The sequence below is a fragment of the Bos indicus x Bos taurus genome, chromosome 11, assembly GCF_003369695.1.
Source record: "Bos indicus x Bos taurus breed Angus x Brahman F1 hybrid chromosome 11, Bos_hybrid_MaternalHap_v2.0, whole genome shotgun sequence".
NCBI lineage: Eukaryota > Metazoa > Chordata > Mammalia > Artiodactyla > Bovidae > Bos > Bos indicus x Bos taurus.
Window position 1 is genome coordinate 87,271,703 of NC_040086.1, and position 13,633 is coordinate 87,285,335.

The 13,633-nt window shown below is 50.4% G+C and overlaps 1 protein-coding gene across 4 annotated transcripts in view; it reads right to left on the minus strand.

The window, feature by feature from the left end:
* The window catches only part of ASAP2 (ArfGAP with SH3 domain, ankyrin repeat and PH domain 2), a 158,276-nt gene extending 145,218 nt beyond the window's left edge, over positions 1-13,058 (minus strand). For 2 of the 4 annotated variants that reach the window (XM_027556112.1, XM_027556113.1), the window contains exon 1: positions 12,825-13,058. In XM_027556112.1, coding sequence (XP_027411913.1) covers positions 12,825-12,950 — 126 coding nt within the window. In that variant the 5' untranslated portion in view covers positions 12,951-13,058. The remainder of the gene's footprint in view (positions 1-12,824) is intronic. The other 2 variants (XM_027556116.1, XM_027556115.1) reach the window with 1 other exon arrangement.
* Positions 13,059-13,633: the final 575 nt, after the last annotated feature.

Consider the following 13,633-nt stretch of genomic DNA (forward strand, 5'->3'; position numbering starts at 1 on the left):
ACAACAGCCTTTTCTTCTTGTTTACCTTCTAACACACGTCTACCACTGGCTTTAATTATTCAACCTAACAGTATGTTTTCCTTGGGAAAACCAGTAACAAATTCCTGAAACAGTCATCTACTGACACCACTATTCCCTGCTGCTGCTGCTGCTAAGTCGATTCAGTCGTGTCCGACTCTGTGCGACCCCAGAGACGGCAGCCCACCAGGCTCCCCCGTCCCTGGGATTCTTCAGGCAAGAACACTGGAGTGGGTTGCCATTTCCTTCTCCAATGCATGAAAGTGAAAAGTGAAAGTGAAATTGCTCAATCGTGCCCAACCCTCAGCGACCCCATGGACTGCAGCTTTCCAGGCTCCTCCATCCATGGGATTTTCCAGGCAAGAGTACTGGAGTGGGGTGCCATTTCCTTCTCCATCACTACTCCCTAATTCAACCCAAAACCTAACCAACTGTCAGAATGCTCTACTAGCTCGCAGTGCATCAGAAGCAGGAATAAAGCCCTGAATGCGACACCCCAGGCCTCACTGGCTTTGTGCACAGATGCTCAGGGATGCAAGGAGGTTCATAAATTAAAAAGATCAAATAAAACAGAAGCCCTTAAGAGACTTCACATTAGCTATGACTAAAGCAACTGTGTCATAAGATCAATCAAACCTTTACTTTGCTCTGGCCATAAAGAAGAAGACGGTGCACTTCAAAAAATTAAGCTCCTTCCACACTGTTACAGAAGACAATAAATCATTTTTAAAAGACAGAACAATAAACCCAGTTCCTAGAAAACTGAGAGGAGGCAGGGTGGTAGTAAAGGAGGCCACCGTGAAATGTCATCACCAAAGAGCAGCTCCCCAGGAAAGAAAGCTGCCCACTGAAACCCCAAACGAAATCTTCCCCTGTGAGTCTCCTCTGGCTGGAAAATCCGCTTTAAAAAGGACATACAGGGCCTGGGGGTCTGGAAATACACCAAAGGAGTGCAGGCAAGAGAACGCAGGAGAAAAAAGAAGGGAGGTGAGAATTTTCAGCTTTGGACACCGTCTAGTCACCAGCGTCAGCAACCTGGTCTCCAAGGAAAAGAAATCATAGCATGGAGGAGGGAAGGGAAGGGAGATGGAGGAGGTGGGGAGCCTTCTGCCTCCTTACAATTTCCGCCGTGCACCAGCCTGCCTGACACCTCTTCCCCATGAGAAAAGCCTGTGGCCTGGCAAGCTACCACCAGGGCAAACAAAAGCTGCAGGTTCTGACAGCCCAACGATCCAAGGAGTAAACACACCTCATTCCTACTGGCCACAGAAGAAAAACCCACAAGAGAATTTACAAGATTAGAAGAAAACCGGGAAGCTCAACAGTTCCCTTTGGTCAAGAAGCAAGGGGTCCCCACTGTGAACAGGTCAAGATGATGCTTACAGAAAGAAGCAGCCAAAAGGCCAGGATAACCACGAAAAACAATGGACCATTATAAGCTCGCTGCTGCAGAGACAGACAAGGCCTGGCCCTGGACTGGAAAACTCCCAGGTACCACGGCACATCCGGCTGAATGAGGCACGTATCTGCAACCAGGAGATCAACAGTGACACTCCCGCTAACAGACTTTGCAATCAGAGACCACATGGGCAAGTCCTACTTCTTTTCACCAGAGAAGCCAAGCACAACAGAGCTGTAATCAAGAGACCAAGGTGTGCACCTGGAAAGACCCTTCACCGTGAGATGGGATGGCAAAGTACAGAGCCCCATTTGTCCCAGACAAACTAGTGATGCACCCAAGGAAATTCCAGCCTCTGGGCCAACCACCTTATCGACTCCAGTGGTATTTTGGAGGAGGGAATGTTTAACAGGGGAGTAGAGAAAGAGATATTTTCACTTCTAACCTCTCGAAAGGTATGGATTTGAATGGCCAAGAGAAAGTGGAGGAGATGGTCAGGAAAAGGAAAGAAGGCAAGAGGCAGGTGAACTGTGTTGCAGACACAATGTTAAGAAACATCTCATCCACCCTCCACTTTACAGCTGAGGCCACTGAGTCTGGACCAGTGAAATGAGCTGCCCAAGGCCCAACACCAGGAGAGCTGTCAGATCAGGGCTAGCAGAGGAACAGACACAGTACAGGGACTGAACACTCTCTCTTCCCCTCAGAATCTCCCCCAGAGTTCCCTGACTGCCTAGACAAGTCACATCTGTAACCCTGCAGTGGTCGCTCTCCAAATACGTATCTGTTGACACTGCGGGGACGCTGGATGGACTGCTCACTGCCTATGTGGCTCTGGAGTCCTCTACAAGCAGCTGTGACAGTGTCCTCAGCTCTGGGGGTGAGGGTGTGTGTCCTTCTAACTCACTCCAAAGCAGGCAAGGCCACTTAATAAACACCTCTGATGTGAAGCACCTCCCCAAGGGTTAGAGTCTGATGACCCTGCTCAGGCAACCTCACCTCGATGGCATCGACAGTGGAGACCCACCTGCAGAAGGTGGACGACTATCAGCCTGCACGATTGAAGCCCAGAGAAACACCTAAAGAGGGATCTTTACCGGCAACAGAGATGCCAGCAGGAGACTAGCAGGGAGGCATTAAAGGGCCAACAGGAAAACAGTCTTAAGCACACAGGCTGATCTCGACGTGGCTGGGGTTCCTGGTTCCATCATCTGCTAACTGTGGGACAGGCTAGCTCCCTGCAGTCACGGCACTTGTCTGAGCCTTGGTGTCTTCAACCATAGAACAGAGGTAACAGGATCTACACCAGACAGGCCAAGTGAAAGGATTCAATTATCAAAAACTTCCAATTAAAACACAGCACAGCCCTTAACACAGAATTAGGGCTCAAAGAAATGTCAGCCATTGGTGTTAAAAAATTAAAACAACAACAACAAAAACTCTATTAAGATTGTGATTTCTAGGAAACTAGGGAAAGAGGCCCTCAAATCCGGAGTGCCTGGCTAGAATCCTAAAAGCCAAGGCAATTCATCATTTGTGGGAACTGCCTTCACCAGCCAAGGACTTTGATTGCCAGCACCTGCATAAAAATCATATTGACAGAGCCATCTTCAGCTGGAGCAGGAAGATGATAATCCCGTTAGTAGGGCGGCCTCCTGCCAGGGTGTGAGCGGTCCCTGGGGCCACTGGGCTCTGCAGTGCTGGACATGTCAGCAGAGCGGTGAAGGGAGTAAAGAGGAACCATTTGGGGGGCAACACAGACAGAGGAGGCAGAGGCAGCAAGCATCCCCAGAAGCACCCACTCAAGGAAGGCAGCAGGTGCATGGTACTAAACTGGACAGCAAGAGACAGGTCGTGCCAATTAATCACAGAGGCATCAACACGGATGGCGTTTTCCAGGCCAGGCTCCACAGAGGCAGCCGGCGGCTACAGAAGCGGAAACTCGCGTGTCAGAATGCTTGCATTTGAATCCTGGCTCCACCACTTCCTAGCTCTCTGCTCCTGGTAAAGTGGTTTAGGTTCCGGGGACCTTACAGGATCTTTGTAATCACTGAACAAGTTAAGAGTTAATATGTGTAAAAAATTTAAAGCAAGCCTGGCATACTGTAAGCATCCAATAACTGCTAAGAGGCAAGAGAAAAGGAAAAAAAAGGAGGGGGGGACGGACAGTAACATTTCAGCTATGCTGTAGACACCCCAAACACACTCATGCAACAACAGCATCATTTCAAATACGTCACCCTCAACAAGGCGGAAGTCCAAGTCTCCCCTTAGAATTCTGGGCAGAAGGTACCTATAAATCTATCACTTCACACCCAAGCTTGCCCTTCAGAGTTGAGGACAGCAGACGACAAACCAGAAAAACAAGAAAGGTAAAAATAGGAGAACTGAGCAGCCCAGCTCAGGGTCCTAACTACAGGACTCACAGAGGCAATTCATAGTGTCCCTGAACTCCAAGGCAAGCACGAGGGTAAGAACTAACCTGGGATCACATGAGAAACTGCCAAGCCCCAACCTTGACAAAAATGCAGAGAGCATGGCTGTCCAGCCACAACTGACAGCTCTGCCCTCCACCCCTAGTTCCTCTACGCACCTTTACTACTCGATGATTGTAACACAGGCTCGAGGTGTCACCCCTCTGCTGAACTCCAAGAACCAATTCATGACAATGACACTGTAATAATCACGAGGCTTGTTTAAACAACACTGTTACAGAGTCACTCACTCACTCACTCCAAAAGACAATCGACTAAAATAATCTTGTCAAGTCTGGAATTCTTAGTCTGAATTCAGAGAGCTGGGATTGGAAAAAATAATTACATCTGTATTTCATTAGCCCCCAACTGAAATTTAGCACTTCCCTCAATTATGAATGTAAGCAACACACCATGGTAACATCAGCAGTACCGTGACTCCAAAGAGAAGACTTAATATAGTTTTAGAGTCATTAGAAATAGCTCCCCACATTGCTTACATTCATCAGGACCTCAAAATTAAAGTATTTATTAGACCCACAACCAACCAAATTTTTATATTCAATGCATTAGTAAAGAAATACATATTAGTATGATAGATTTTTTCAAACATTTTTCTAACTGTATTTCAATATATCTCGTCCTGTTTAAGAGTCTATGTGGAGACCCTGGTAGCTCAGCTAGTAAACAATCTGCCTGCAATGCAGAAGATCCCGCTTTGATTCCTGGGCTGGGAAGATCCCCTGGAGAAGGGATAGGCTACCCACTCCGGTATTCTTGGGCTTCCCTGGTGGCTCAGACAACGTAAAGTATCCGCCTGCAATGCAGGAGAAAAGTGAAAGTGAAGTCACTCAGTCTTGTCCGACTCTTTGCGACCCCGTGGACTGTAGCCTACCAGGGATTCTCCAGGCAAGAATACTGGAGTGGGTTACCATTTCCTTCTCCAGGGGATCTTCCCCACCCAGGGATCGAACCCCGGTCTCCTGCACTCCAGTGGGTTCAGTTAATTCAATGCATTAAAACGTCTTTCTGAAACATCTTCACCAGAGTTCCAGAGGGGCCATGGCACGAAAAAAGGCTGAAGGGATAAACATTAACTGCACACAAAAGCCTGAGAAAATAAGGGCTTTACGGGGAAGGAGCTGGTCCCACCTGCTGTTACATCACTGGCACCGCACAGTGACAATACACAGGTAGGTGCCCAGACGTATTTACGAATCAGGAGACCCAACACAACCAAATACAAAAGAAAACACAGCCCCAGCATTCCAGCTCTGGTTCATTTATTCCACATCATCCACATGATAAAACCATAATGGTACAAAAGTACCTGGAAGGATCCTGGCAACCACCTAAAGGCCATATGACACAGAGAAAGTATAAGCAAAGCAGGCAGGTTCCTATTGCGGCAGGAGAGGGAAATGAATTCACTACCTCTTTTTTAGTGGAAAGAAGAGTGTTTGGGGAGCTGAATGGGAACCGTGTCCCAGGCATCTGACACTGCTAAGAAAGTGTCACCGGCTACATATACCTACAAACAAGAGGAGAGAAGCAAACACCCTGTCCACACAGCTCTACATCCTCTCTCCCTTCTCTGATCCGTGTCTACGGAAAACCACGTGAACGTCCAGCATTGGTTTCAACACAACTTCTAGAGCAAGCCGTGCTGAGCAGCACACCACGGGCCTCGACACTAAGCAGCACCAGGGTGTCAGCTTCGCCAGGGGGACACCAGGAGGTCCACTCCTCGAGGGCCGGGGCCTGGCCTCTGCCTCCACTGGGACAGGGACCCAGTTCTGTTCACCTGGCCCCAGCGCACACCAGAACCGTCAGCACAGAGGGTCTCCATCGGACTCTCATCACCCCCACTGCCTGCTGGGAAGACCCCCACCCCCACCAGTCTCGTCTGTTCTCTCCTGCCCTGCCTGTCTATCCTGCCTGGAACAACCACCCTGAAATGTCGATAATGTAAATCAGATCAAACCCTCCAACGGCTTCCCACCACATGAGAACAAAATCCAACTCCCTCCCGACATCGCCAAGGCCTCCTGTGATCTGGCCTGCCTGGCCCCCACCCTCACCCCTCCTCTCCTCCAGGATGGCTGAGTCACCCCCATCTTGGGGCCTTTTCACAAGCTGCCCCTCCCTGGCTCCTCGCTGCATCCTGGGCTCTGCTCTAATGCCACCTCTTCAGAGAGGCCTCTCCTGATTTCAGTTTCCTGCTCTTCAGAGTCTCATTCTACTCCTGTATCCTGTGTAACTTACCACTTACCACTACCTGGCATTACATTACTTTACTGCAGTGATCATCAACCCCATTTAGGGGGTGGCTTTAGAAAATGCCAATGCTTCAGGGCCCACCCTAACTAATAAAGTCGGAATTTCATGGAGTGGGCCAGGCATCTCTCTATTCTACAACCTCCTCCCTCCCTGCAAGTGATTCTACTGTCAGTCACCATGAGAACAGCATTTCTCAAACCTTAATGTGTACAGAATGCACCTGGGGATCTTGGGAAACCGTAGATTCTGATTCCAAGGCCTAAGGTGGGCTCCGACAGTCTGCGTGCCTAACAAACTTCCAGGTGATGCCGATGCTGCTATCAGTAGACCTTCTGAGTTGCAAGCATCTAAAAAGCATTGTCTGGAAGAACTTTCTCTGATGATGAAAATGTTTTAAACCTACACTGTCCAATGCACATGTGCTAATTAGCACTTGAAATGTGGCTGGGGCAGCCGAGAAACTGAATGCTTGATTTCAGGCTGCCATGTTGGATACTGCCTAAAATTAACCATCACTAGTCCCATCACTTCATGGCAAACAGTAAGGGAAAATGTGGAAGGAATGACAGACTTTATTTTCTTGAGCTCCAAAATCACTGTGGATGGTGACTGCAGCCATAAAATTAAAAGATGCTTGCTCCTTGGAAGGAAAGCTATGACAAACCTAGACAGTGTATTCAAAACCAGAGACATCATTTTGCTGAAAAAGGTCTGTCTCGTCAATGCTACAGTTTTTCCAGTAGTCATGGACTATAAAGAAAGCTGAGTGCAGAAGAATTGATGCTTTTGAACTGTGGTGTTGGATAAGACTCTTGAGAGTCCCTTGGACTGAAAGGAGATCAAACCAGTCCATCCTAAAGCAGATCAGTCCTGGTGTTCATAAGGACTGATGTTGAAGCTGAAACTCCAATACTTTGGCCACCTGATGCGGAGAGCTGACTTATTTGAAAAGACCCTAATGCTGGGAAAGATTGAGGGCAGGAGGAGAAGGGGACGACAGAGGATGAGATGGTTGGATGGGATCACCGAAACAATGGACATGGGTTTGGGTGGACTCTGGGAGTTGGTGATGGACAGGGAGGCCTGGCCTGCTACAGTTTATGGGGTCGCTAAGAGTCGGATGCGACTGAGCGACTGAACTGAACTGAACTGTATGGATGTGAGAGCTGGACCATGAAAAAGGCTGAACACCAAAGAATTGAGGCTTTCGAACTGTGGTGTTGAAGACTCTTGAGAGTCCCTTGGACTGCAATGAGATCAAACCAGTCAATTCTCAAGGAAACCAACCCTGAATATTCACTAGAAGGACTGATGTTGAAGCTGAAACTCCAATATTTTTGCCACCTGATGTGAAGAACGGACTCACTGTAAAAGACCCTGATGCTGGGAAAGATTGAGGGCAGGAGGAGAAGGGGATGACAGAGTATGAGATGGTTGGGTGGCATCACTGACTCAATGGACATGAGTGTGAACAAACTCAAGGAGATGGTGAAGGACAGGGAAGCCTGACGTGCTGCAGTTCATAGGGTCATGAGAGTCGGACACGACTGAGCGACTGAACAACAACAAACTGGACAGTGCAGATCTAGAATGTGTGTGTTCCCTGAGGAAAGGCATCAAGGCCTGGGAATGAGGAGGGTAAGAATCAAAGATTATTCCAAATTCATGGTCTAAGCAGTGCTCTATGGATTGGCTATGAAAATCCAACCAGAGGCCTAGATGGCCATCACCTCAGGAGTGGGTCAATATTTACCTAAGGCAGGGAGACAAATACAAAAGGCTCTATTGAGACAGCTTAGTAATTAAAGCACGTGGTAACCCACAGATGACTATCTTGACTTTGAGACTCCATCCCACATCATCACCAAGGTCCTCCTATCCATGGCCCCAGACACACCTGACCCCTGCCAATCCAGGATTTTGGACAATCTTGTGGTCACAGCCTAACCATGTTTTACTGCACTGATTTGTTTATAGGATGGCTGTCTCTCCCACTCAGCTGCAGGCTGCTTCAAAGATAGAACACATTCCTCCTGGGAACTCTCTTCCCATCACCTGGCACACAGCAGCACTTACTAAATACTGAATGAGGGACAGGCCTGAAACCCAACCAGGAAGGCATTAGTACTTTAACTGTTAATCACAAGAAAGAGACAAATTGAAGGGGCAGCGGCGGGGTGTGTGTGGAGAATAGGAATCTCATAAGCAGAGATCATTCTCTCAAATCACTCCAAGATTTCCAGACGCCTATGACTGGATTACAGAACACAGCATAAAAAGGCAGCCCTGGGCCTGATGGTGCAGTGGTTAAGAACCTGCCCTGTGTGGTGCAGGGGAGACAGGTTTGAACTCTGGCCGGGGAATAAAGATCCCACATGCCATGGAGCAACTAAGACCCTGAGCCACAATTACTGAGCGCCCAGGCTCTGGAGGCAGCGCAATACAATCGGAGAGGCAGAGGGACACAGCAAAGATCCCACCTGCCACAAGTAAGACCCGACGCAGCCACATAAATAAACATATATGTCTATTTTTTTTACAGTGGTCCTAACTGACCCATACAGGCTCATTTCTGAAAATAAGAATGGACTGGGCAAGTAGGTGATGTCCTTTCACTCTGAGACCCCATGGACTGTAGCCCACCAGGCTCCTCTGTCCGTGGGATTCTCCAGGCAAGAATACTGGAGTGGGTAGCCATTCCCTTCTCTGGGGATCTTTCCGACTCAAGAGATCAAACCTGGGTCTCCTGCATTGCAGGCAGATTCTTTATCGTCTGAGCCATCAGGGAAACCCGACAATAAATCTAAAATCCATTAATCTGCTATTTGGAAGAGGTGTTTTTCAAACAAGTCACACAGGGCTAAGGTTTAGAATCATACTCTTGCTTAAAAAGTACACAGGCCGGGTTCCCACTAATAGCTGCTGGGAGGGGCATCTGGCCCCAAGGACAGCAAGGCCCCTGGGAGTCTGGGCAGTCCAGATGCTCCTTCTCTCCCTGGAGTTAGAACCTTGTGCTTGTGACAGCAATGAGATTTCCAAGGCAACCAAGGACAACAGAGTGGAGAACTATGGCCCGGAAGGAAGCAGATTAAATTTTAATACTTACAAGTCAACATCAAATTTATTTTTAAAACTATGTATCTGACAAAGCCAAATAAGCACGACAGAATGGCTGATGCTCCAGAAGGGTCTCTAACTATGAACATTTCACACACGTGTACAACTTTTCCCTATTCTGAGAATATTTCAAAGAGCTCAGAGACTCAAAGAAAGTGAGACAGCAATAAAACCCCCACAAACAGCAGAGGGGAGGGTTTTCAGATTCAGTCACTACTGATTTTTTCCATTATTTCCCAAAACACAGGGCAGATCCCAGTTGAAGCACCAGACTTGGCTAAAACCATGCAAAACAATTACTTCACCAAGAGATCACCAAGTGAAAATTTTAAAACACTGCTGTGCTGACCTGCTGCCAAGACAACAAACCAGTTAAAAAGCAATGGTTAACAGACACGTAGTAGCTTTCCATTCACTTACTCATTCAACCATTCCTTCCCCTTACTCTCCTAGGCCACATCAATCCACCCATGTAAATCTCATCTTGGGGCCAAATATCCCTTTTAGGTTCTATAGATTAATTATAATATAAACTGTTAAAGCAGTTAGCATGTATTACACCGGTTGTCTGTGTAATACACCAGGTACTGTGTTGTGGACTATCTCATTAAACCCTCACACCTCTCCAAGGCAGACAGGTATTGTTATCCAGACTAACATCAAGGCAAATGAAAAAACATTAGGTATCTCATCCAAGTTCACACAACTGGCCAGAAGCGGAATCTGAACTTGGACAATCTGACCAAAGAGTCATTTAGAGAATTCAGCCTTACTGAACGTAACACATTAACAGCATTATTTCTGAAAACAGCATGGAGCCAAGTTCAAACTCTAGCTCTTCAACTTACTAGCTCTGTGCTGCTGCTGCTGCTGCTGCTAATTCGCTTCAGTTGTGTCCGACTCTGTGAGACCCCATAGATGGCAGCCCACCAGGCTCCCCCGTCCCTGGGATTATCCAGGCAAGAACACTGGAATGGGTTGCCATTTCCTTCTCCAATGCATCTAAGTGACTAGCTCTATAACCTTGAGCAAATTAACATCTCTAAGCCTCAACTTCCTCACGTGTAACGTGGGGATGAGAAGTAAATACAACAGATGAGAGGTTCAGAGTACAAGGTAGGGTAGTCCAGCTACAGGCGTGCGTATCAAAGAAAAAGTACACTTCAGTTATAGGATGATTTTTAGCAGACATAGCCTATCCTGGAAATAACAGATACACAAAGGTTACTCAGTTCAAAATTAGTTTACTAACTCCGTGACACATTTGTTTAAACATAGGACCACACACTTGCAAATTTTATATTTATTTGTGTGCAATGAGTAACTCTGTCCCAATAAACCGGTCTGCAGGAAGAGCACATGCTTGATTAAAATCAAAATATGAAGACATACTTGTTAAATAAAACTGTTCCCAATTCAGTTCTCTCATTAATGTAAGCTCACATGTAGCATCATCTTAGTATGTGTACAGGATCTGCTTAAAGTGAGACAGACCTGTAATGAGTTTCTTTTTTTTTTTTTTTTGAGATTTTAACCAATTCGTGTTCTTAGACGCAACATAGAGCAAGCCTGCAGTTTAATAAAATCACCAAATCTAGTCTCTCTTTCATCCACTCAGTAACTGAGCTCTAGGGTAATCTGCCCAGCACACTAAGACAGCTTTGGAACTACACACCGCAAACTAACATTAATCACGAAAGCGTATGCCAATTTTAATAGCAACTCCTATTTGCCTAGCTTCCAACATCTGCCAGTGTTAATAATATTTAACCGACAAACTGCAGTAAGGAAAAGAAACAGAACTTTAAACACAATTAAGCATTCTTTTTAAGGCATGGTGTATAAAAGCTCCCTTCCCTGAAAACATACTCAGCTACCTTTTGGGTTGCAATCAGTCCATAAACATTATTAATGATGTATTTTCAAAACACTGCCAAAGTTTTTTTCTTGTTTTTCAACCAGCACTTCTGAAGAAACTTATGATGCTCATCCCCCATCAGCCTAATTTGAAGGCATCATTTTGAAGCCTTGCTAATAAGAGTAGAATTAAGTGATGTGGGATCACACAGCTCACTCCAGAACGTTTACATGCAGCTCTCTTCCTCCAAAAATAAGGGGGGGGGGGGTGAGGAAGGAGGGAGAGGAGGATGCCCTTACTACTCTTAAAACATTCAGCACGCTGAATCTGCTGCTTTTCATTTAGCCTATTATTGACTGTTAATGCCTACAAAGGAAATTTTTTTTCATTAAGGGAAAACATTCTGGATTTATTTTTTCCCAAGCAGTTCCTAACAGCAGCTGCTTTGTTCAAGCGGGCAAAAAACTGAATGCCATCGCTTAATTAAGCTCTTGTGGTGACCTCCCTTCACTCACTCAGGCCCAGTCCTCTCCTTCTGAAATACCTACCATACCCCATTTCAAGAATGTACCTTGACATTGCGGGGGAGAAGGTGATCATCGATTCAACAGCGGCATCATAGGGCTTGTAAACCAGTTACCTATTTAGTATATACCTATTTAGTATAAGCCAAGCACTTGACACACACTTGTCTCATCACCACCCTGGAAAGGATGCACTGCTCGTCCCATCTGACAGGTAAGGGTAAATGAGGGCAGAGGAGGAGGAAAAGCCCCAAACCACAGTCATCGGTGGCCCTGGCCTCCCAAACCCTGCCCTTCGGTAGCAGGCCGTTCTGACCGTCACCAAAGCCTGCTGGTCCTAAGTGCGCTCGCCCAGGACGTGGAGGGCTTCCTAGTTAGCAGCAGAGGATGACTCTGCACCTCGCCTAAAAATCAGGCCTTTTCCAGGCTGATGAGGAAGGGAGGCGTCCGGGGGGTGCGATCAGGTAAGACATACACATCCCGGGGTGGTGGGGGCTGGGGAGAGGAGGGGAGCAAAGGCCTTCGGATCAGAAGCCCGGCTCCCCGCACTCCTCCCCGGGCGCGCTGAGGGACCGGGCGGGCCTCCCTGGCTAAAGGTGCGCACACCTTTCCTGGGCAGTCGGGGTCCCCCGGCCGGCCCTCGAGTCCGGCAGAGCGGAACCCCGGTCACAGAGCGCCGCGCCGGGCAGGCTGGGCACCGGGCAATTCCCCAAGCTGGGGGAGAGGGGTGGCGGGGTGGGCGCCGGGGGTCCGCGGGGGAGCCGATGACCCCTCCGCGACGGCCAGGGAGGGCTCCCCGCTCACCACCGCCCCGACTCTCGGGCCAAAGTTAGCGGGGCGCGAGCTGGGGGTGCGGGGTGTGAACCGTCCGGCCCGCTGCCCCGCGGGGGTCTGGGGAGGGAAGGGGCGGGGGATGGTCTTAAAAAGGCCCAAGGTAGCCTGGCAGCAGCAGCCTTCTCCTGGAACAAAGGGCTTCTGTTTCGGGCAGGGATCGCCCGGCCGCGTCCGGATTCCAAGGGAAAGAAACTTTTTCCCGGGATGCCGAAGCCGGGCCCGGGCGGGGGCGGGCGGGGTGGGGGGCGCGCCGGGGCGCAGCGCTACCTGCGGCCGGAGCCGCCCCCCGCCGCCCCGCGAGGCCCGCGGGCGCCGCTCACCTCCTCGATGGCCGCCACGGTGTTCCGGCACTGCGCCGTGCGCGTGGTGAAGCTCGAGGCCGTGGGCGCCTTGTAGTCCTCATGGGTCTCGGCCACGAATTCCGACACGGATATCTGGTCCGGCATCGCCTCGGCGCGGCGGGCGGCCAGCCGCGGGGCAGCCGCCGCCTCAGCCTCTTTGCGCGGGCTCCGATCGGCCGCCCGGACGCCGCCGGCCGGCCCGCGGACAAAGGAAGGCTTTGGAGCGCGGGCTGCCGCCGCGGGAACCGCACGAGCCGCCGCAGGGCGCGGGTGGGCCGCCCGCCGGGCCGGGCGGCGGGAGCAGGGGCCGCGCGCGCGCAGCCCCGCGCAGCTCGGGCGCGGCCCGTCCGTCCGTCCGCCCGCCGCCGCCGCCGCCGCCGCCGCCGCCTCCTGCGCTAGCGATCGGTCCCCGAAGCGGAGGCGCACAGCCGGCGGGAAGTGCCCGCCAGCCAGCTGCGGGCCCCGAGCGACTCCCGCGGAGAGAGGGGCGGGCCCGGGCCGGGGGGCGGCGGCCGGCCGGGCGCTGGGCGGGGCGGCGCGGAGGGCCGGGCCGCCAATCCGCGCGCTCGCCGCCGCCGCCGCCGCCGCCGCCGCCGCCGGGAAGCCGATCCTGCAGGAAGGAAGGCGGCGCGCGCCCCGGGCCCGCCGAGCTGCTCGCCCGCCGCCGCGCGCCGCATTGTCTCAGCGTTCGGGCGCCCAGCCGCGCGCGCCGGGGTTCCATGGCGCGCCCCGCCGGGCCGGCCGGACAGACCTCCTGGGCGCGTCCCAGGCCCCCCTCCCGCCCCGGG